The sequence below is a fragment of the Ornithorhynchus anatinus genome, chromosome X1 (genome assembly GCF_004115215.2).
Source record: "Ornithorhynchus anatinus isolate Pmale09 chromosome X1, mOrnAna1.pri.v4, whole genome shotgun sequence".
In the NCBI taxonomy this organism is placed as follows: Eukaryota; Metazoa; Chordata; class Mammalia; order Monotremata; family Ornithorhynchidae; genus Ornithorhynchus; species Ornithorhynchus anatinus.
The window spans coordinates 33,328,120-33,349,441 of NC_041749.1; the positions used below are offsets into that span (position 1 = coordinate 33,328,120).

At 52.8% G+C, this 21,322-nt stretch overlaps 1 protein-coding gene across 4 annotated transcripts in view; it reads left to right on the plus strand.

Moving 5' to 3' along the window:
- The window catches only part of TNIP1 (TNFAIP3 interacting protein 1), a 48,181-nt gene that overhangs the window by 17,119 nt on the left and 9,740 nt on the right, over window positions 1-21,322 (plus strand). For 2 of the 4 annotated variants that reach the window (XM_029052049.2, XM_029052048.1), the window contains exons 2-8: window positions 7,187-7,362; window positions 8,402-8,545; window positions 10,792-10,880; window positions 13,311-13,379; window positions 15,879-16,073; window positions 16,346-16,440; window positions 18,709-18,844. In XM_029052049.2, the coding sequence (XP_028907882.1) occupies window positions 7,224-7,362; window positions 8,402-8,545; window positions 10,792-10,880; window positions 13,311-13,379; window positions 15,879-16,073; window positions 16,346-16,440; window positions 18,709-18,844 (867 nt within the window). In that variant the 5' untranslated portion in view covers window positions 7,187-7,223. Of the gene's footprint in view, window positions 1-5,309; window positions 5,335-7,186; window positions 7,363-8,401; window positions 8,546-10,791; window positions 10,881-13,310; window positions 13,380-15,878; window positions 16,074-16,345; window positions 16,441-18,708; window positions 18,845-21,322 lie in introns of those variants that run through there. The other 2 variants (XM_039910336.1, XM_029052052.2) reach the window with 2 other exon arrangements.

The window sequence follows — 21,322 nt, forward strand, 5'->3', positions numbered from 1 at the left end:
GGACTGCACCCCTTCCAGCAACTGGCCCGAGTCACATCCTCACAGATCCCCTGGGACCTGGTTTTGGTTTTGATTTTGGTTCTGTGAAAGTTGGCCTAGAGGGCCGCAGGTTTCCCAGAAAATCCGTTCTCTGCTCTCCATCACCCTCCCTTGGGTCCGGCCCCATCCCTGGATGACGCGATCTCTTCCGAGACCCGGTGCCAGTTCAATCCTCTGCTTCATCTCAAACCTGCCACGAGACACTCGAAGGGGGAGGTTGAGGGTTTCGGGCCCGTGTTCCCACACCCACTCTCAAAGACTTCAGTCTCCAGCCTCTTCACCACCCACTCCTCTCGTTTTTTCACGGGTTTTCTGGGTTTGCTTTAACTGAGGGGCCGCCACCTCAGCTCTTTCTGGCACAGACAGACGGGCAGGCCCGGTGACCACAATTGTCCCCGAAACTTGGCCTTTTGAATCTCTTAGGTGACTCCCTCATGCTTTCCTGCCGCCCCCCGCCCCCTCCTACAACTCAACAAGGTTATTCTGCTCCTTGAGGGTGGGTCGGGTTCCTGTTTTGGAGAAAGGTCAGAGCAACTCTTGACTGTGGTGTGCACTCTCTCGTTGTCTGTTTCTGTTTCTGAAAGGAATCAGGTGAGATCAGCATGTCTCGTGTGTCAGCTGTGAATGTTGCCGATTCACAATTTAAGGGGAACAAAATGGGTCAGATGTGATGGAAAGGGGACCGAGAGAGCAGATGATCATGAGACTCTTCCCTCCCACCCCCCACATTGGGCAAAGGCCCAAGGTTGATGTGGATCTCAGGCCGGTGTCTGGAGGTGTCCCGTCAGACTCCTAAGACTGGAAAATCCAGCGGTCCATCCCCTTGCGTCAGGCATGGAATACACCTAAGCCCTTCAGGGACCGATGATCCAGTTTGTGGATTTCCCCGAACCCCTCTGCTTACTCTCCCCGTGGCCGTCTTTAGTCATCTCACTGTCTGGGGGCACTCCTGTCTGGGGGGCACGTGGCGAGATGGGGTCGAGCTCAGATTTGTGACTTTGGCGCCTGCTGGGAAGAGGTCGCGTGGGTGAAACTGATGGCACATGGGAAGTTCTGCTTATCGGTAGCTTTTTAATGATCCAGGCCGTCCCTGGCCTGGCGATTGAGAGAAGGCCGGACTGAGGCTTATAGGGACCGTGGGCAAGGATTTAGGCCGAGGCTAATCCTGGCTGTGTGGCTTGGGGTTTGCCTAGATCGCCCATCTTAGTCAGCGTCCTGCCTCTCCCAGTCACGTCCTTCGACCTGTCCCCTCAGGCGCAGCTGCCGGCTACCAGTATCCAAGATGAGGTCAGCGAGGTCTGGAAATTCCCTGTTCCCTGGCTTCTCATTTCCTCTCCTACATCAGCACCATGAAGGACACTTTTGAGCATATACCAGGTCTGGGTACTTGGGAAACGTGGAGCACAAGTAAAGGCAGTGCTTGCCTTTATACCGTCATATCTATATTGTGGGGACAGAGGCTCATAGCCGGCAGGTGCTGCCTGCTGTTACCCAAGTGGGTAGGTTGTCTCACTGGCCAGAGCCCGGATCATGAATCCTTACCAACTCCCCCCGCTGCTTGAAGGCCTGTGGGCATAGCGGCACAGTTTGCAGTTGAACTGTCACCACCAGCTGGATGCCCTTCCCTGTTGTGGCCCAGTGGGGAGGAAAGATTCTGGCGCTGGGCCTCGGCTCCTTCACCGGGGGCCAGAGGCCTCTGCCAGCTCAGCCCAGGAAGTCCCTGGCGCTCGTCTCTGGCTACCCTGAGCAGGGAGTGGGAGCCGTCTTGGCCCCTCCTGCCATCGCCACCATCAAAGGAGCAGATGCCTCAACGTGCCACACATGCCTTTCCTAAATCTCTTTCCCAAGTCCCTCCCACTCGAGGGGGCCGGGCAGCTCCAAGGCGTGCATGAGACCCCTTCCACGAGGGAGAAGGTACCAGGCGCGGGGCACACGGCATGCCCCTCCGGGCTCCCAGAGTAAGAGGAATGTTCCAGGGCTCTGGGTTAGTGGGCTGGGCACACTGAGCCTTAGAGGGCATGATCTCCGAAGGACACTGGTGACTGGTAGAACCAGCTTTTAAGGTGGGCCCATTACAGTCACTCGGTCAGAATAATCAACATGTGGAATATCTTGAGCTGTTGATCCTCAGAACCAGGCTCCCCTGGAAGCTGACTGTACGGATTCTCACCAACAAGCTTACGGGACAGGGATCTCCACACCCGCTGTGCTGTCCTCCAGTCCAGCGGTGCCTCTCCTGACCTGAGGAGCCCAGGCGAGGGAGGTGCCAAATTCCATGTCACCTGGAATTCCCCGAGGCAGGGCCAGCCGACCTTAACCCCTAGAGCTCAGGCAGGTGCAGGAGGATTTTTCTGTGGAGCCTTTTGAGGGAGGGCTTGGGTGCTGTCTCATCTGGAGGCTGGGAATGGATTTCAGGAGATCAGGGCCCCTTCCAGCTGCAGGAGTTTATGGCTCTGTGGCCCTCTGGACTTAAAAAAAACCCAGTACGGAGTAGTGGAAAGACCACGGGGTTGGGTGGTGACAGACCCAGGTTCAAGACCCAACTTTGTCACTGGCCTGTGGTGGGACTTTGGCCAAGCCACTCAGTCTTTCTGGGCCTCAGTTTCTTCATCTTTAAAATGGGGTTAGGATAGATTATGAGCTCCATGTGAGATAGGAACTCCATCAGACCTGATAACCTCTCATTTTATCGGCCCCAGCACTCAGTATGTAGTAAGGACTTGATAAATGCTACATTCTTAGTTTAATTATTTGACTGCCTGTATTGCCAGTTCACGTCCATGAAAACATCAGGTGCTAAGATGCAGCGAAGGCCTTTGGTGGGGAATATTTCTGTCTGAGGACAGGAGGAGGCTGAGCAGGGAAGTAGTGGGTGCGTTCTCTGGTGCAGGGGTAAATTTTTGGATGGGTCTTCCCTAGCCTTCCCAGGAGCCATGGAAGGTTGGTGGCAGACAGGAGTCCCCTTGCTCTCAACCAGTTTCTTTTAAAGAGAAAAACACATAGGCCCTCTACCCCTTCCCTGCCCCAACAGCTTTATTTATGCCATTACTCTACATCCCTCTATCTGTAATTTATTTTAGTGTCTTCCAACGCTGTTTACCAAGTACTCAGCACCCTCCTCAGGACAGAGTAAGTGCTCAATAAATACTATTGACTGCTTTGAAAGAAAAGAAAGCATAGCCTTGGTCCAAACTGACCGAATGACATAGGGTAACCAACTTTCTCCTTTGGAAAGTGGAAACAGAAGTTCGGGGTTAAAGCAGAAATCGTGTTGTTGAGCCAGGTCATCAGTTTGAAAGTGCTTTGAGCTCCTCTAGAAAGCCAAGAGATTCTGATAGCCTCTCTCTACCCAGGCTGCACTATGAGGACTGGTCTTCTCAGACTCGTGCTCAGTTTTGGTTGACTAACTGGACCATTTTGCACATTATCTAAACTAGCCTGGATTCACGAAACTTCGTTCAGGAGGCTGACATTCAGATCCACATTTTCTTCCAAACCAAACCAGGCCCCGTTACTTCTCTGACTTCCTTTTCCCACTCTGGGGTGCACCCCACTGCCCACCTCCGATTCCAGACCCTGTGGGGGGGGTCAGGAGATGTGGAGAGGGGCAGGAGCAGGGAAGGAGAGGACTTCTTAGAGCAGTGAAAGGGAATTTGTGAAAGGTAGCCTGCTGCCAGTGAGGCCTTCGTAAGGAAAAAGCTGGCTCCTCTGGGAGTTGTCTGAGAGAGAAAAAGGAATGTAAAACAGGAGTCAACGAAGAGAGTCAGGCAGTAGCCTCTGGGGAGTCTCTCACAAAGCCCTGATCTCATAGCCTGGATCTGAGGAAGATTTAATCCTAAAGATGTTCTAAAAATTGTTCTTGGCAATAGCTGTGTGCAGCACCTATGACTTGCTCTTGACTTGGCCCCTAGAATTCAAAGAACTTCCTTCTTCTCATTGATTCCCTGTCAAGTAGGCAATGGGAAAGAATTATTATCCTCATTTTACATCTGGAAATATTGAGGCACGGGAAAGTTAAGTGGCTTGCCCAAGGACACATGGTGAGTCAGTGGCTGGTGATGATAGTATTTATTTGTGCCACACACTGTGTTAAGCGCTGGGGCAGATCCTAGGTAATTGGATTGGGCCCAGTTCCTGCCCCACCCAAGGCTCACAGTCTAAGCGGGAGAGAGAAGAGGTATTTTATCCCCCATTTTACAGATGAGGAAACTGGGGCCCAGAGGAAGTCAGTGACTTGCCCGATGTCACCCAGCAGGCAAGTGGTGGAGCTGGGACTAGAAGTCAAGTTTCCTGACTCTTGTCTTCTGTTTTTGGTACCAGGCTTCAGATATAGAATGTGTACTAGTCCCTCCCCAGTGGGGTGCAGTGCCCTACTACATTTTCCAGGTGTGGATTTTTCTGATTTGAAGGATCACCAGGGCTCTTCAGCAGACTGAGAGAGGGTAATTCTTCTTGCTCTGAGAGCCCGGGGCGGGAGGAACCAGACTCTGTTCCCCGCATTCTAAGAGATTCATCATCTAGCACCTACACTAAATGTGCAGAGAAGAAAGTGGGTGGCTTAGGAACAGTCCTTGCAAAACGCAGGCCCTGGAACATGTTTGGCACATCTGCCGTTGGGTACCAGGTGCCGGGATCGAACCAGTGTGGGTCTGGTCAAGTATGGCAAGGGGATTATGTGCCAAGCTGGAGTAAGTAGCCTTTGGCTCCCTTGTCTCTACTACCGTGTAACACCTTTGTGCCCCTCGCCGCCCTCCTTAAAAAATGGATTTTAGATCCACACCCCCACCTGCCAAACACACACACACCATGATGTCATTTCCCCCTTCCTCCCACCTTTCCACCCACCTGCAACCAGTGGCAGCCTAAATGGTACTCAGCCTATCCACTGTAATTAGCCTCTTAGCACTTAGCCTAAAGCTGTAACCACATTGGCCAAACCCTCCATACAGCCTTAGGTTTAAACTCCAAAAAGCAGACTGGGCAGGAATGGCCAGAGCTGCTTTCTCCTAAGTAGAAGCTCACACCAGATTCAAGATTTGGCCCCCCTCCCCGCATCCTGCAGCATCAGCAGAAAGCTTTGGGTAATATGTGGTTGGGGTGGAGGTGTGTCCTAACCAGAGACCAGTCCAGGAATGAGGTTGGATCCCCTCTGGGGGAAGCCTGGATCTCAGCAAGGGAAGAAGAACTTATCCAGGACCACCGAGAGCCCTGCCTGTGATTGTGCTCTTGGTGTGATTGTAATAGTAAATGGCATTTAACCCATGCCTGCTCTGCTAAGCACCAGGTGACTACAAAGTAAGTCATTTCAGACTTTAATCCCTGTTCCACCCAGGGGAAGACAGGCATTTAGAAGAGAAATGCATTAGAGGCCAGGTATAGACTACGGGGGTGCACAGAGAGTGAAAAAATCAAAAGCAAAGAGACTCTTGAGTCTGTCATTCATTGCTTAGATGTGGAAATGAGGAGATTGGCCTCTGCCAGGTGCCTCTGCCAAGGCCTGGGTTCACCCCAGAAAGTCTCCAGTTGTTAGTACCAGCTTTTGGAGGTCGTAGAGGGAGGGAGTTGTGATTGATTTCTTCAGCACAGTCCTGAACCTGAGCACTGTCCCAGGTCCTCTTGGCTGCAAAGAATTCAGGTCAGATTTAAAGGGAATTGGGCAGGTGGCCTAAAATAAATATCCCCCGAAAGGACTCTGTTTCTGGGTTGAGAACTACCAGTCTTTGGCTCCAGGGGAAAGCTTTTGTTCCCTGAGCTCAGGGAGCTGGTGAGGGGCAGGAAGAGGTGGGGATAGGAGAAGAGAGAACATTGGGAAATAGCGGGGTTGATGCAGATCTTGTAGTCCAGTGGGAATTCTCTGGGCCTGATGATTTAGAATAGGGATTTTCAATCTTGAGAAACTATCCTCTTGCAGATATATGCTTTGGCCTGAGACTCTGTGCTTGCTCTTTCTATTTCTTCCACTGTTTCTCTCTCTCTCTCTCTCTCTCTCTCTCTCTCGCTCTCTCTCGCTCCCTCCCTCTCTGTCATTCTTCACTGTTCCCTTCTCTCGCTGACTAGTAGCAGCCAGAGTGGGTGAGAAGTGAGCCTACAGCGAGCAATGCCATTGTTCTCCTCAGAGGACCAACCCAGCAAGACACAGCGGTAGGCGCTGTGGCTGGATCTGCCGTTGCCATCATTCTGAGGGTGCCCATGTCCTGTGATTAAAGCAAAAGAGCATAAGCAATGCCTTATTGGGTCCATCCGGCCTCATACTCTGTCTCTGGAAGTGGCATAAAAGGCTGCCCAAAGGAGCCCCAGTAGATGGGCTGTCCTGCTTTCACCCACACTCGCCGCTTGGCTCGTACCATCTAACGACCTTGTCTTTTCCCCTCTAATGGCCCATCCTGGACTGCTCAACCACCAATGGAGTCTAAGCTCTCCATGAGCGTTTTTGAGTTTTCTGGAAGCAAATGGCAGTGCAGTCATCCTGCGGTTCACCTGACCTGCACGCCATCTGACTTGCTCCCTTTATTCATCCCCCTTCCCAGTCCCACAGCACTTGTGTACATATCTGTAATTTTATATATTTATATTAATCTCCCCCTCTAGATTGTAGGCTCGTTGTGGGCAGTAAATGTGTCTGTTATAATGTTATATTGCACTCTCCTAAGTGCTTAATACAGTGCTCTGTACACAGTAAACAGTAAATATGGTTGACTGACTGATTTCATGTGCACATCAGTTCCAGTGAGACCTAGTTGAGGGGGTTCCCCTCCCATTCCTGTAGCAGTGCCAGCTGGCACAAACTGGAACCATCCATGCAGCCAGCGAAGCCTGGGGGCCGGCCAGGGAAAGATAGGGTTGGTGGCCGACGTATGTTCCAGACGCAGAGCCCGCTGATGCTGTAGTGAGGTGCTCAGCAAAACTCAGGGAAGCTGAAAGGCCAACTCAGCCCAGAGCCTGTCCATGGGGTCAGTCCCGGGGTCTTCCTGATCCTACTTCCAGCTTTAGTGCCCATTGGGGAGCAACCGGTCTTCAGCTTGGGGAATCACGTGGCCGTGGCATGCCCCGAAGGGTAAAGTGGAGGGCTCTCGTGACCCCCTTCCCTCCCCTCTGACTAGGCCGAGCCACAGGCTTCGATGTGCTGCAGCTGCTGCTGTCTTTACAGCCAGGTGGAGGCCTCAGCCAGTGAGTAAGCTGTTTCCATGGATGGAAGAGGACCTTTTCGGATCTATGACCCTGGTGGTGGTGGTGGGACTCAAGAGGAAGCATCTGCAGCTTTCCAACGGCTGGTGGAGGAGAACACTCGGCTGAAGGAAAAGATGCAGGGGATAAGGACTTTAGGTAATGCAGAATTAGGACTCCTTTGCTTTCCCCGCTTGTAGCCGGCCAGCAGCCTGAGCCCTCATTTTCCCATCCCTCCAGGCCCGGGGCCTTGACGGCCTGTCTGACTGGCTCCTTAGTGGACCCACTGGGAATGCAGCAGGGTGACACTAGTGGCCCTGAGGGAGGCTTGGATTTTTCCTGCTCTGTGATCCCTGTCCTGCCTTTAACTCCCTACATGACTGCTCATTTTCCTTTCAACTGCCTCATGATCTCCATCTCCCAGGCCCAGTGTGGGGGAGAAGTTGAGTCATTGTGACCCCATGGGGCCACCTTCCCAGTACTCAATCCCATCAAGCCTTCTGCTCTCGTGCTCTAGCTTTATGTTTATTCGTATTGATTGAGTCATCTGTGTCCGTTATTTATATCAATTCTCCGTCTGACCACTGACCTAGCCTTCGCACAACACATAGTAAGCATTGAATAAGAACCATTGTTTGGTTGATTGATTGATCTTGTCTGCTGTCTCTGCAGATTAGATTTCAAACTCCCTGGGGGTAGGGAATGCGCCTTAAACGTTTTTAGATGGATCCCGAATTGCTAGGAGAATGTTGTGGGTACTGGTATTGTGAGCATTGTGCTTCTGGAGAGGGTGGCAGGAAAGTTATGGCCCATGGGGGCTTTATTCCTCCAGCTTGATCTCAGAGCAGGTCTCGAAGGGTCCGACAAGGAAAGGGCCATGGTCGGGGTGGCGGGGGAAGGGAGGCCGATGCCTCAAGCAGGGGGCCCGTTTTGCGGTGCCTTGTTTGCCCTTTAGGGTGACCTGGTCTGGCAGGGTGGTGGTCTCTTAAATCTGACCACGCCCACACCAGATCCCCGCCCTGAAAATATTCCCAGAGAAGGCCAAGTTTCAGCCTCCAGGCTGGGACCGGCCCCTGGAAATGGGGGTCCACATGATAAGGTGGGCGGGGACCTGGATTTCTGCCTGGCAGCACTGGTGGAGTGTGGGCAGGAAGAGGGCGTGATCTAGACTCTTAACTCTCATGTCTCTGTCCCCCAGGAGAACTGTTGGAGGAGTCCCAGATGGAGGCGTCCAAGCTCCGGCAGAAAGTGGAGGACCTAGTGAAGGACAATGAGGTGCTGCAGGCATCTCCCGCCTCTTCCTCCCCCTCCTCCTCCTTGGACAAACTGGCCGAACTCGCAGGTAGGACAGCTGGTTGGCCCTGGCGTGGCCCACTGACCCCACGAACTTGGCACGGGAAGCTGCCGTTCCTCCTCTGACCCTAGGACAGGGGTAGGGGTGGACTGATGGACCTAGCAAAAAAGGGCTCAGAGCAAGGGCGATGCCCCTCCACCCTAATTCTCAATTAAATGTGATTTGTAGAGGGCCAAGGTACTGCAGTCATTGGCGATCCACCAAGCTCCTCTCACCGTCAGGCTTATTGTCCCCTGGGGTAATCCCCAGGGGTTTCTACCATGTGTCCCCTCGCCCTCAACTCTGCTTTGGGCCATTTTCCTGTACCCTGTCACTTCCAACAGAAGGTAAGCCAAGGCAGGGAGTTTGTGGATTACGTTTTTAGTTGGAGAAAAAAATTCTCCCCTGTCCTCAGCCTGATTTCTCTTTTCCCTGGCCTGGCAGTTGGACCTGATGCTGGGCCTGGTGGCAGAGCCCAGGGACCTGAGTTCATCTGCCTGGCACGGTTAGCTGGGGGTTTAAGTGAGCCTGGGGCCAGCTTCCAGCCTGGCCCGTCCACGGCGGAAGTCGCTCTTTTGGTCCTGCCCCCCGTTGCCGAGCCTGGCACAATGGCTCAGAGCCTTAATGGCTCTCGTTCATCAGCCCGGGGAGTCTAGCCAGGCCTCCAGCCGGAGGCTTGCTGACCCGCGAGAAGTGCATTCGGTGCTCAGAGTCTGCCTTCTCCTGAGGTGCAAACAAGGGCTACAGGAGGAGGAGGAAGGGAGAGAGCCGGGGAGGACTTTTGACCCTCTGGACAACAGCACCGACACCCAAAGGTCTAACTCCAGCCGCCATCCTGATGTTGAGCAAGATCAAATGCAGTCACGTTCCAGTCTGCCAGATTGTTTTTCCACTTATCGCTGAGGTGGTCTCAGTGTCAATATGAGGGCAATATATCCCCAGCTCAACTCCGACCAAGAATTCCAGGGCCCAAGCCCATCAGAAACCTGCCTGCCCCCAAGAAGCAGACGTGTTCATGAAGATTTGCTTTCCTGGGCAGCCAGTGTGTGTCATCAACAGAAGCTCAGGAGGTGCTGGGGCCGGGGTCTGGGTTGGGGCTGGGGATTGCTACCGTGGTGTGAATCTGACCCTGAGAAGACTTCAGCCTGCTCAACTCCCCATTATTCAAGTTCTAGTTCAAGAATGTAGAATTCTCAGCCTGAAACAGACCCCACCCAAGATCATCTAGTCCATTCCCCTGCCCCCAGCAAGTGCCTCCATAAATTATTCTAGCCCAATGGGGATCTGTCCTGTTCTGAAGGGTTCCCCATTTTCTCTCAGTTTTTCATTCCAGTGCTTCACTGTCTTTGCTGTCAAGACATTTTTCTTTATCAGGACATTTTTCTTTATACAGTAATTAAATTGCCCTTGTTGCAGTTATAAACCCATTTCCTTTTTCTTCAAAAATCATACAAAACCACTTTAAAATCTGCCATTTGGTAATGGCCGATTGCTTAGAGAGTCACTTTTCTTAGTTAATTTGACTGTTACAGATGGAGAACTAACATAGTGGAGATGGGTGACTGGTTCTGGGGCACCCAGGAAGTTATGGTTTCCCCTGGAGTTGTATCTTACCCCTGCCTTTAAGGGAAGTCCAAGCCCAGGAGATTCCTAGGGATCGTTCACTGTTTCCTCAGAGCCAGTTCTGAGAAGTGAGGGTCCTGCTGAGAAATCTCTTTACACAAGCCACTGCTGGGGTCTGGAATTGTGGTTGGTTGAAAATGGAAGTTGAGGCATGATGGTACTTCCCACCCACTGACTCTCTGTTGACACATTGGTAGTGGTTTTTGGCCAGTAGGCTTCCTGAGAATGCGAATGAGATCCCGGGGATTGGCTCAAAACCCACCTTGTGAAGGATTCTGGGTGTTTGGGGTTTTCTGGAGTCAGTGTACCTGGTTCCTGTCCATAGGACCGGTGGACTGAGCAGGAGCCAGCCGGTCATCACTATGTGCCTAGCCCACAGTGGGCCAGATACTGAGGAAAAAAGCCTCAGGTCCTATTCTTGAGGACCTAACAACCTAATGGGAGGGACTGGACAAGTACCAAGAGTTGGCCTTTCTTAAAATGAACAGAAAGAGCTAGTGCTCAGGATGTTACAGGATGAAAGTGACCTTACTGCTGATGGAAGCCTCATAGCAGAGCAGTAGGATGTGGGAGAAAAAAAGGCTGCCCTTTCCCTCTGCTCATGACTCTCTCGTGTTCTTTCTGTCCTACAGGAGGGGCTTCAGATCCTGAACCTCAGTCTGCCAGCCCAGGCAACTTCAGGAAGGAGCAGGAGGCAGTGGGGCCAAAGGTTTTGTCCAGCGTAAGTTGGGCGAGGGCGGGGGCCGGGGGTTACTGCTCCTTCTAAGCAACGAAAGCAGACCAGCCTGGTGAAAAGAGCCAGAAGACTCGGGTTCAGTCAGTCAATAGTATTTATTGAGCACTTACTGTGTGCAAAGTACACGGTACAAAGTACTGTGTGCACATTGCTTGGGAGAATACAGTATAACAGAGTAGGTAGATTCATTCCCTGCCCCCAGGGAGCTTACAGCCTAGGGAGGTTCCAGTCCCTTGCTGGGTAGCCTTGGGCAAACCACTTAACCCCTCGGTATTTTAATCTCCTTACGGGTAATAACCTGTCCCTATTTTCTAGGAACATTAAGAAGATAGAGTCTCTAGATGGCCCCTTGTGGGCAGGGAACATGTCTACCCACTCGGTTTTTTTGTTCTCTCCCAAACGCCTCGACAGTGCCCTGCACACAAAAGCGCTCAATAAGTACCTTTGATAAATGAGATCAGGTCTTCGAAAGCATTCAGAGTTCTTCAGAAGACAAGCACTGTAGAAAGTTAGCATCCAATAATAGTAATAATAAAATGTTCATGCATGCATTCGCTTCCTCTACCTGAACACATCTGGTTCCTGCAGCCTGTAAATGTAGAGGGGAGAGAAAGCAGCGTAGCCTAGTGGAAAGGAGCACAGGATTAGGAGCCAGGAGACCTGGTGTCCAGTCCCAGCTCCTCCATGTGCCTGTTGGGTGTCGCTGGGCAAGTCCCATATCTTCTCGGTGCCTCAATTTCCTCATCTGTAAAATGGGGCTAACATACCGGTTATCCCTTCCTTTTAGACTCTGAACCTCATGTGGGACACAGACTGTATCTAATTTGAGGGTATCGTATCTACGCCAGCGCTCAGCCCAGTGCTTTTTGTATAGTAAGCATTTAACATATGCCATAATTATTATTATGATTGCTTAAGAGTAGCTCCTGGTTTCCCCAAAGTATTGGTACATAATGCTGCTGAGAGCATACTAAGTTCTTACTAGGTGCTAAGCGCTGAGGGAGATAAAGTATCAGCATATCAGACACGGTCGCTGTCCCGTTCCCCAGATTGGCACGGCTTTGGAACGACTGGCTCAGAGACTTTCCCAGAAAGATGGGAGAGCTGGACCCCCTATCTCCAGAGCCACCCAGTTGGTCAGTCTCTTCAAGAGTTCAGTTTGGAGGGGAGATCTGAGACAACCGAGTGGAGGAAAGCAGGTCTTTCTGCGCCTCACCCCGTTATCTGACCCGAAAAAAGATGCAGCAAGGTCAGCAGACACTGGGGGATGTTGGGGAGGGAGCACCCGAGTCTAGTCCTTTTCCTGTCCAGCCCCCAGGCTGCTGACCTGACCTTCTCTGGGAAATCCTGACCCTGATGAAAAGTGTCCCGAGATGGCTGGGTTCGTGCTGAGGCCATTTCAGGGCCTGGACCAAGCCCACCTTGGCCCGAACCTGAGCCTTTCAGTGCTGCAGAGCAGTCCGGGCTCTCCCTGGGCTTGGCTGGAGTCCTCGGAGGTTGTCTCCGTAGAGGCCGGACGTTGACCGGTCCCTGTTCTCCGCTCCATTCTGCGCTGTCTGGAGTGTACCGATTGACCTCTCCACCACTGTCCTTGCCACACCAAGGAAAAGCAGCAACAGAGGCGACAGAAATTGATTGAGCAGCCAAAATGCAACGAGGTTTAATGATGGTGGCATTTATTCAGCGCTTACCCTGTGCCAGAGCACTTTGCTAGGAGCTGAGGTCGATACAGAATAATCAGCTTGGACTCTCTCTCTGCCCCTCACAGGGTTCACATTTAAAAGTGAGGGAGAGCAGGTGTTTATAACAGGCGTTTCAATAAGCTCTTACAGTGTGCTAAGATACAAGATAACCTTATCAGACACAGCCCCTGTCCCACACGGGGCTCACAATTTAAGGGGGAAGGAGAGTAAATTTTACCCCCATTTTTCAGATGAGGTAACCGAGGCACAGAGAGGTTGCTTGATTTGCCCCAGATCACACGGCGGGACATTGGTGGATCCGGAACTAGAAAAGGGGTCTCCCGACTTCCCATCCTGTGCTGTTTCCACTGGGGCTCACCTCGGGAGTCCCTCAGCACACGTCCTCTTGGGCCAGTCTTCCCCCTCCCTTCCCCCGAGGGCGGGATGGAGCAGGAGAAGCTTTGACGGTAGGAAGATTGGCGAGGTCACGTGAGCCAGGTTCCTGGCCACCGAGAATGTGGCTGGGGTGGTGGCCGGAGAGGGGTTTCTCCTTTGTAATCTTCACAGCCGTAGTCAGCAAGGGCAACGTAGGCCAGCCTCAGTGGGAGGAGCAAATGAGAGATTCCCAAATATTGTGTGTTGGGAGAAGGGCCGGGGGAGGAGGGTGTGCATTCCTTTCTGCATTCTGAACCCTGACCTGGTTCCCTGATCTCTCTCCATCTCCCGTTTACAGGGCACCTCATCGGAATTTGAAATTGTACCACCCGGGGAAAAGAAGTCTTCCCCAGAAAACAGCAGGACGGTGAGTGACTCGCAGAGATGGGGCGGGGATGGAGGGAGGGGGCTGGAAGGTCCGCCCCAGAGGGACACTGGAGCGAGCTGCCACCCGGGAGATTCACACAGCCCTCTGCCCCACTCTTCCGGGACCTCTGCCGGGGAACCCGGACAGAGGGGCTTCTGGCCCGGGGAGGCAGGTGGCTTGGGTGCGGGAGCTTCCCTGTGGGTCTGGCGGCCTGGAGGGTGGGAGGGCGTGGCCACCTGGTTTCGCAAGCCCGGGCAGCCCGCCCACTGGGCGAAGGCAGCACCCGGACGCCTGGCCCCCGAGCAGGCCTGAGTCATCCCTGGGACACCCTGCCCCGTACTCAGCTTCTGCAAAAAGTCCCGAGTGATGAAAGGCAGGTGATTAACCCATTTGTAACCGCCACATCGGAGCCCTTCTGGCGCTGCTGGAGGGAAGGCGGGGTGTTCTAACTCCGGCACTGCCACCGCCTTGGCTGTCGCTCGTGGGCCTGGCTTTCATTCTCTGCTTTGGAGCAGATGGATGAGCGGGGGGGACGCCCATCCCACTCCCCCAGTCGAAAAACCCCACAGGCCCCCCCGCACCGTCTCCCGTTCAGCTGAGAGATCCTCACAGGGCTGGGAGTTCTTCATTCCTGGACTGATACAGCGTCTAGCTCCCAACCCCTTCCATCTTGAAGAGACCCAGTAGTTACCAGAAATAAACAGGGAGCAGCAGATCACTTTCATCCCCGCTTAGGAAATCCCAACCCACAGTGGGCTATTGAAAGAGCTTGGGCCAAGCACCTCCTGGTGAGGCCTAGTGGACAGAGCCCGGACCTGGGAGTCCTGGCTCAGCCGCCTGCCTGCCGTGTGACTTTGGGCAAGTCACTTCACTTCTCTGGGCCTCAATGCCCTCATCTGTACCTGTTCCCCCTCCCCCTTAGACTGTAAGCCCCATGTGGGGCAAGGAGTGTGTTCGATCTGATGATCTTGTTTCGAACCTAGTACTTAATGCAGTGCTCGGCACACGGTAAGAGCTTAACATCAGTCATTATTACCCAGTGTGGAAAAACACCGAGTTCGGGTTGTTTTCCCACTGCCCCCATACCTTCTAACACCCAGTTAAGGAACGCTTCCATCCAGCCTGTTTAATAGTAGTGTCAGATCAGTGGTATTTATTGAGCACTTACTCTGTACGAAGCACTTGTTCTAGGTATTTGGGAGAGTGCAGCACTTTTGATTGCAGCAGCAGAGGGAGCTGGAGCAGCATTTGTTGAGCACCCAGTCGGTGTGGCTTACTGCATCACGTGTAGGGAAGTGTCACGTACCCTGCCCACAGGTAGTTTGCGCTCTGAGCATGATCAGTAGCTGAACAGGCTTCAAGGAGCAGAAACCGATGTGGGAAAGAGGCAGAGGAGCTTAATGGAACCCGACTCTCCGGGTCATCTTGGGCATATCACTTCACCTTCCCTGGGCCTCCTTTTAGGAGCATCATAAAATATCCCCCTCCCTGCCCACGGAGAACGGGTTATAGAGGCGAACACCTCAGGGCTGCAAGAAGGAGTTCCTGTTCTTTGAGGAGGACTGCCACCTCTGGGGTGGTTACTTAAGTCCCCTCTCCAGTGTCATAGTGAGTCAGGGACCAGTGTCGCCTACACGAAACTCCTGCAATTGGGGAATTTTCCCCCTGAGCTGGCACTACATGGGGAAGGAAGGGAAGACCTGAATCAGGGTCAGCTGGCTCCCCGAGCCACTCACTGGTTGGCCTGGAAGCCTCTGGAGAAGAGTCCTCCCTACTCAGTCCCAGCACGGTTCCAGCTACCGGCAGCCCCTTCTCCAGCAGGCAGCGTGCGCGCCTGAGCACTGCCGGACACCCCAGTCCCTGCACTGTCGGGGGCGTTGGCAGGTGCTGAGTTACATATGGCTGGCTCACTGGTTTGCCCCTCAGAGCCAGAAGATGATCTCTTACAAACTTTCAAATCCTGAGGAGGCTGTGGTGACGGTCTGGAACTCAGGCCCGATCACCGGAAGAGGAGGGGAACCCGAAAACGGGATTGGGTCTGATCTGGTATGTTTGCACGCTGGGTACAGAGTGAGAAGCAGCACAGTTTAATGGGAAGAGCGAGAGCTGGCAAGTAAAGGGACCCGGGTTCTAATCCCAGCTCCACCCCTTGTCTCCTCTGTGACCTTGGGCAAGTCTCTTCACTTCTGTGTGCCTCAGTTTCCTCCTCTGGATTCAGTATCGGTTCTCCTTCGCACGCTTAGAGTGTGAGTCCCGTGTAGGACGGCAACTGCGACTGACCTGATTATCTTGTATCTACCCCAGCACATAGTCTGCGCACTTAATCAGCGCTTAATGAATGTCACAATTGTTATTATTACTAAATATCCCAACAAACTCATAGGGAGTAGGGAATCCCATTGAGGCTTCCCATGAGGGAAAAGGAGCTGTTCCTGTGGCTCTCTTCTCCACCCGCTGAGCCAACCGAGCACCCCTTTCTTCCCCCCCACCCCGCCACAGGACCTGCCTCCGCCACCACCCCGGGAGGACGGGAACCTGTTGCTGCACCTGCAGCGTTTGGAGAGCACTTTGAGTATCTGCGCGGAGGAGCCGGACCGCAGCCAGCTCTTCACCCACCTGGGCCGCATGGCCCTCGAGTTCAACCGGCTGGCTTCCAAGGTGCACAAGAACGAGCAGAGGACGTCCATCCTCCAGGTGAGAGGGCCCGAGGGCGGGGCTGGAGCCGTTGAGGAGAGCGGCTTAGTGCAGGGAGCTGGGCTCCGAGTCAGGCGACGGACCTGAAAAAAGCCACTCGGGGGCCTGGCGGAAATGGCTGCGGTTGCGGGGCGGGCACCCCGGGGCTGGGGCGGTGCTCCCCACCGGCCCCTGCGCCTGCCTCGGGACCGGCGGCTTGGTAGTCGGAGACCCTCCCGGCCTTCCGCCTCCTTCCTGCCCCCGGCCCAACCCTGCCGCCGTTCGCCCCTCAGACCCTGTGCGAGCAGCTCCGCAATGAGAACGAGGACCTGCGGGCAAAGCTGGAGAAGGACCTGGAGCAGAGGGACCAGGCCGCCGAGAAGCTCCGGTGAGGGGCTGGAGGGGCATCCCCGGAGAGGGAGGAGGGAGACCCAGACTTCCAGGGGTTTGTGCCTCTCGGGCCAGGCAGACCCTTGCAGACGTTGGAGCCTCCAGAAGGCACTGAGCTGAAAGACGAGGCTCCCGGCTTCCATTTCCAGCCCCAGCCATCAGCCGAGGAACCTCGGCAAGTCTTTCTCTGCCCCTCCGGATCCTTGTTGGCAAGATGGGAGAGAATCGCCCCCCGACCTGTCTCGGACAGAGTGTCGGGGAATAAGTGTGTCAATCCGAGGGAATCCAAGGTTGGCTGTCAGCACAAAACTCTCCACTCTTCACTGCCAGAGTGAGGCCTCATGCTGAGAACTCAGGAGGTGGTTTCCTAAACTGGCCTTGAGAAAGCCAGATTATCCAGCAACCTCCCTCTTCTGTCCTTTGTCCTCCTATTGTCGGACCCTCTACCCTCTGATTGTTGGACCCTCCGTCCTCTGCTTGTCGGATGGGACTGAGTTGCAGATGACCTCACTGGGCGGGGGGCGGGCCTGTCTGATGTCTTCAGGATATGCTGTCCGCTACTAGTCCCCTCCAAGCTTTGTTGCTTTTGAGGCATCCCCTTATACTAGCCTCTCAGCCTTGTGACTGTCCTCGCCTCCATGCCCGTCTTTAGCTTTCTTTACTTCCACAGACAGTTCTCCTCCCTCTCGCTCTCTCTCCCTCCCTCCTCCTCTCCCCTCAATGCAGCCTGCTGGTCAGCTCTAAAGCCTCCAGACTCTTGGTGGCTGGCCTCTTTCTGCCCAGGGGAATTTTCGGAGCAGTGGGAATCAATTCCTGGTTTCATTTGTTCGTGTGAGGTTGCATGGCCACCAGGGCAGCGTAGCTAGCCTGTGGGGTTGGAGTGCGGGCAGGGAAGAGGAAGTGTGGGCAACAGGCTGCGGGGGCTGAGGCCCAGATGCGCCCTGCCACTAGGGAGCCTAATAATAATAATAATGATCGCATTTGTTAAGCGCTTACTATATACAAAGCACAGTTCTAGGTGCTGGAGGGTGGATACAAGGTGATCAGGTTGTCCCACCTGGGGCTCACAGTCTTCATCCCCATTTTACAGATGAGGTAACTGAGGCACAGAGAAGTTAAGTGACTTGCCCAAGGTCCCACAGCCTATACATCCTCGTGGGCCTGTGACACTTTGCCACTAAGCTGCACATCCAAAATGCTAATTTAAAATGCGGAGGAAGAAAAGCCTAGTGAAAAGGGCAAGGCTTGGATCCTAGTCTCTGCTCTGCCACTGGCCGACTGTGTCTTTTGAGCCTCAGGAAGAAAATTCCTCGACCACTTCCCAGCACTGAAGGGAGGATGGAGTGCTAGGAATCTCAGAGGCTGCAGATCTGGGAGCTCTCCTTTAGATCGTAAATTCCTCCAGGGCGGGGACTCTATCAAATCAAGGCCTGCCCTTGGTCCAGTGGAAAGAGAACTGCTTTGACCATCAGGAGACCTGGGTTCTGCTTGTAGTTGGCTAATGGTTGTGGGCAGGCAACGTGCCCACCAACTCTGTTGCGCTGTACTCTCCCAGGTGCATAGCACAGAGCTCTGCACACAATAAGCACTTAATAAATGTCATTGATTAATGTGGGTAAAGACCACACATTCACGACAATAAGTGCTGCACCTCTGCCCAACTCCTGGCTCCCTGCTCCAGCGGGAACATTACTGGCAGGGAGGGAAGCCTGCTGATGACAGGGCACGAGTCACCAGCATTACAATCAGTTCTTTTTTGTGGGTTCTTTTCATTGGTCCTGAACCACTCTCCCAACTGAGTAGTACGGAGCTTTAGTTCTGTCTTTCGTACTCATTAAATACCATTGTTTGATAATGATAGTAATAATAATACTTGTGGTATCTAAGTGCTTACTGTGTGCCAAGCACCATGCCACCAACTAGGTTAGATGCAGCTAATCAGGTCAGGCACAGACCCTGGCCTACATGGAGCTCATAGTCTAAGGGGGAGGGAGAAGAGGTTTGAAATCTTCACGTTACAGATGAGGAAAGTGAGGCCCAGAGAAGTCAAGGTTATCAAGCAGACAGGTGGCAGAGCAGGATTAGAACCCAGGTCCTCCAACTCCCAGGTGTGGGGCTCTTTCCATTAGGCCACACTGCTCCTCTTGAAGTAACTGCAACTTTTCTAACTAATTCGCCCGCTGGGAGCCGAACAGATGGACCCGTGGCTCCTGGGGTTCGGGGACACTCTGACGTCTTGGTTTTCTTGGTGTCTCCTCTCTGGAAGGTACGAGAACCTGGAGCTCAAGAAACTGATCATGAGCAGCAGCAGCAAGGAAGAAGCAGCTGGGCAGCAGAACGGGCCCAGTGCCGAAGGCTCCGTCAAGAAGGTGGTGGCTGGGCAGCAACAGCAGCAGCAGGAGGTATTGACTCTTCTGGGTCTCTGACTCAGTTGTGCTCTCCCGCTCCTTCTCTCCCAGCATCACACCTTTCTCCCAGGGGCTTGTGCCCAGAGCCACCCGGCAGCCGGAAAGCAGGAAGCAGTGGGATTTGGAGACAGACGTGCTCACTTTTTACCCTGACTAGAATCCCCAAAGTCACAGGGCCTCTCCCCATCACTCCAGCCAGTTCTGTGTCCCAAACTCGAGGTAGCACACGTATTTCAGTGACGTCGCCTCTCCAGAGGCCACTGGAAAAACCCTAGAACCCACTCTCTTGTTCTGATTCAGAATCCCAGGCCAAGGAGAATCTAGCCACCGATGTGTGGTTTTGTCCCCATCCTCGCCCCTCCTGAGTATTTACGTGTTGTACATCCCTGACACATCTGTGCTACGATCTCTTTTATACTCGTTCTTTTTCTTGCTCCCATCATTTGTAAATAATTTACCTCTGTCCACCTCCCATCAGATTGTAGGATCAACGATCTATCAGGGATATCTATTGAGTGCCGACTGTGCAACACGAGCCCTTAGGAGAGTACAGTAGAGTTAGTAGATGTGATGCCTGCTCTTTAGTGGGGAAGGCAGACATTACAATAAATCACAGGTGGGGGAAGCAGTCGAGTTTAAAGTCCTTAAATTCTTCCCTTTTAAATTGTGCTTGCATAGGGATCTGGGCCTTTAGGGCTACATTTGAGTAGGTTTGCTCTAGTCAATCAATTTTCTGCTACGAGGTAGTGGAGTGAATGAATACCTCAGTGAATCATTCAGTGGCGTTTGAGCACTTACTTGCAGAGCACTGCAGTAAGCGGTTGGGAGAGTACAATACAACAAAGTTGGCAGACGTGTTCCCCACCCACAATGAACTTACAGTTTGGAGGACTGTACCTGTTTTTTCTGGCATTCTCTTCCAAACATAGCACCGTTCTCCACAAACAGTAGGAACCACTGACCATTGAATGATTAATTCAGAGCCATTTCACAGCCTTCCTCAACAGTCCTTTCCAACGTGTCTGGCAAGCAATAGTAAAGATCATAACTGTGGTATTTGTCAAGAGCTTACTATATGCCAAGCACTGTACTAAGCGCCGGGGTAGATAAAAGGTAACGAGATCAGAATGAGTCTGACAGCTGTGACAGCCATCATAGCTGCCCAAGATTTCTTTTTACGTCTCGCTGGAATCCCTCATCCCAAAGCTATTTCATGGTCTCTGCCTTGGAGAACGGCTGACTTTCCTCCTCCATCTGCGATTCATAATAGGCGTAGGAGTCTGGCCTTCTCTCCAGGCTGAGGAAGCCCAGTTCCCTGAGCTTTCTTTACCGATGTTGTTCTCCGCAGACCCTGGGGAAATTGAGATTTAGGACGTGGATAGGGTTATTGCTGGAGGGGGTCAGGAAGACCACTCAGGATGGCTTCTGCCTCCCTGTGAGGAACAGACTGACAGGGGGCTTGGAAGAGGGTGCACAGGTAGTAATGGTAATAATAATAATGATGGTTTTTATTAAGTGCTTACCAAGTGCCAAGCACTGTTTTAAGCACTGGGATAGATACAAGGTAGTGAGGAAGGGAAGAAGGCCTTCTTGTGCTCATTGTGGGCAGGGAACATGTCTACCAACTCTCTTGTATTGCACTCTCCCAAGCACTTAGTACAGTGCTCTGCACAAAGTAACTGCTGAATAAATACGACGGATGATTGACTTCTGGTTCTGGATACAGAATAGCCTGCAAATCAGAGGCTTTTTCTTCTCCCCTTCCTATCTCTGCCCACCCACCTTCCCAACCCGGGGTTGCCAGATTTCTGATTGCTGCACCCTTTTAACCCCTTGACTCCTCCCCAGTCCCCATCTGCCCCCAGTCCTCCGTCCCCACCCCCCAACTCCACAGGGTTCCATTCTCCTTTAGTTCCTTGTTGCCTGGGAAGAGAAACAAGATGTTTTTCTGAGCCTGAAGATGGCGCTGGGGTTGTAGAAATGTCCAGGATCAGTGGCCGGTTGCCTTGACTCAGAAAAGACTGGCCAGTCCTAAAACCCTAAACCTTGCTGTGATCTCGAGATCGTCCCCTTTTAGATTGCATTTAATTGGGGATCAGGGCTCTTGGAGCCACGTCTGAGGGGGCTTGCAATTTTCGAGCACTCCTTGTCCATGTTCTTGTCAGCTGTAGCTCTGTTTTTCCTGCTGCTGCCCCTATTTGAATATCATTTAAGTCTATCACCCCTATTAGAGCATACTCTTCATGAGCAAGGGTCACATCTGCTTCAGTTATATGCTCTCAAGCATGTTGCACAGTGCTCTGCCCACAGTAAGTGCTCCATGAATGCCACTGATGGAGTACTCATTGGGTAGGTGCTGGGGAAACTAAAGTGTAGTTAATTTGTCCAAGTTTCTGTCCTCATGGAATTTGCAATTTTTAAGGAGGGGAGAAAATTACAGTGGACAGCTTTAATATTTTAAAACTTCACCAT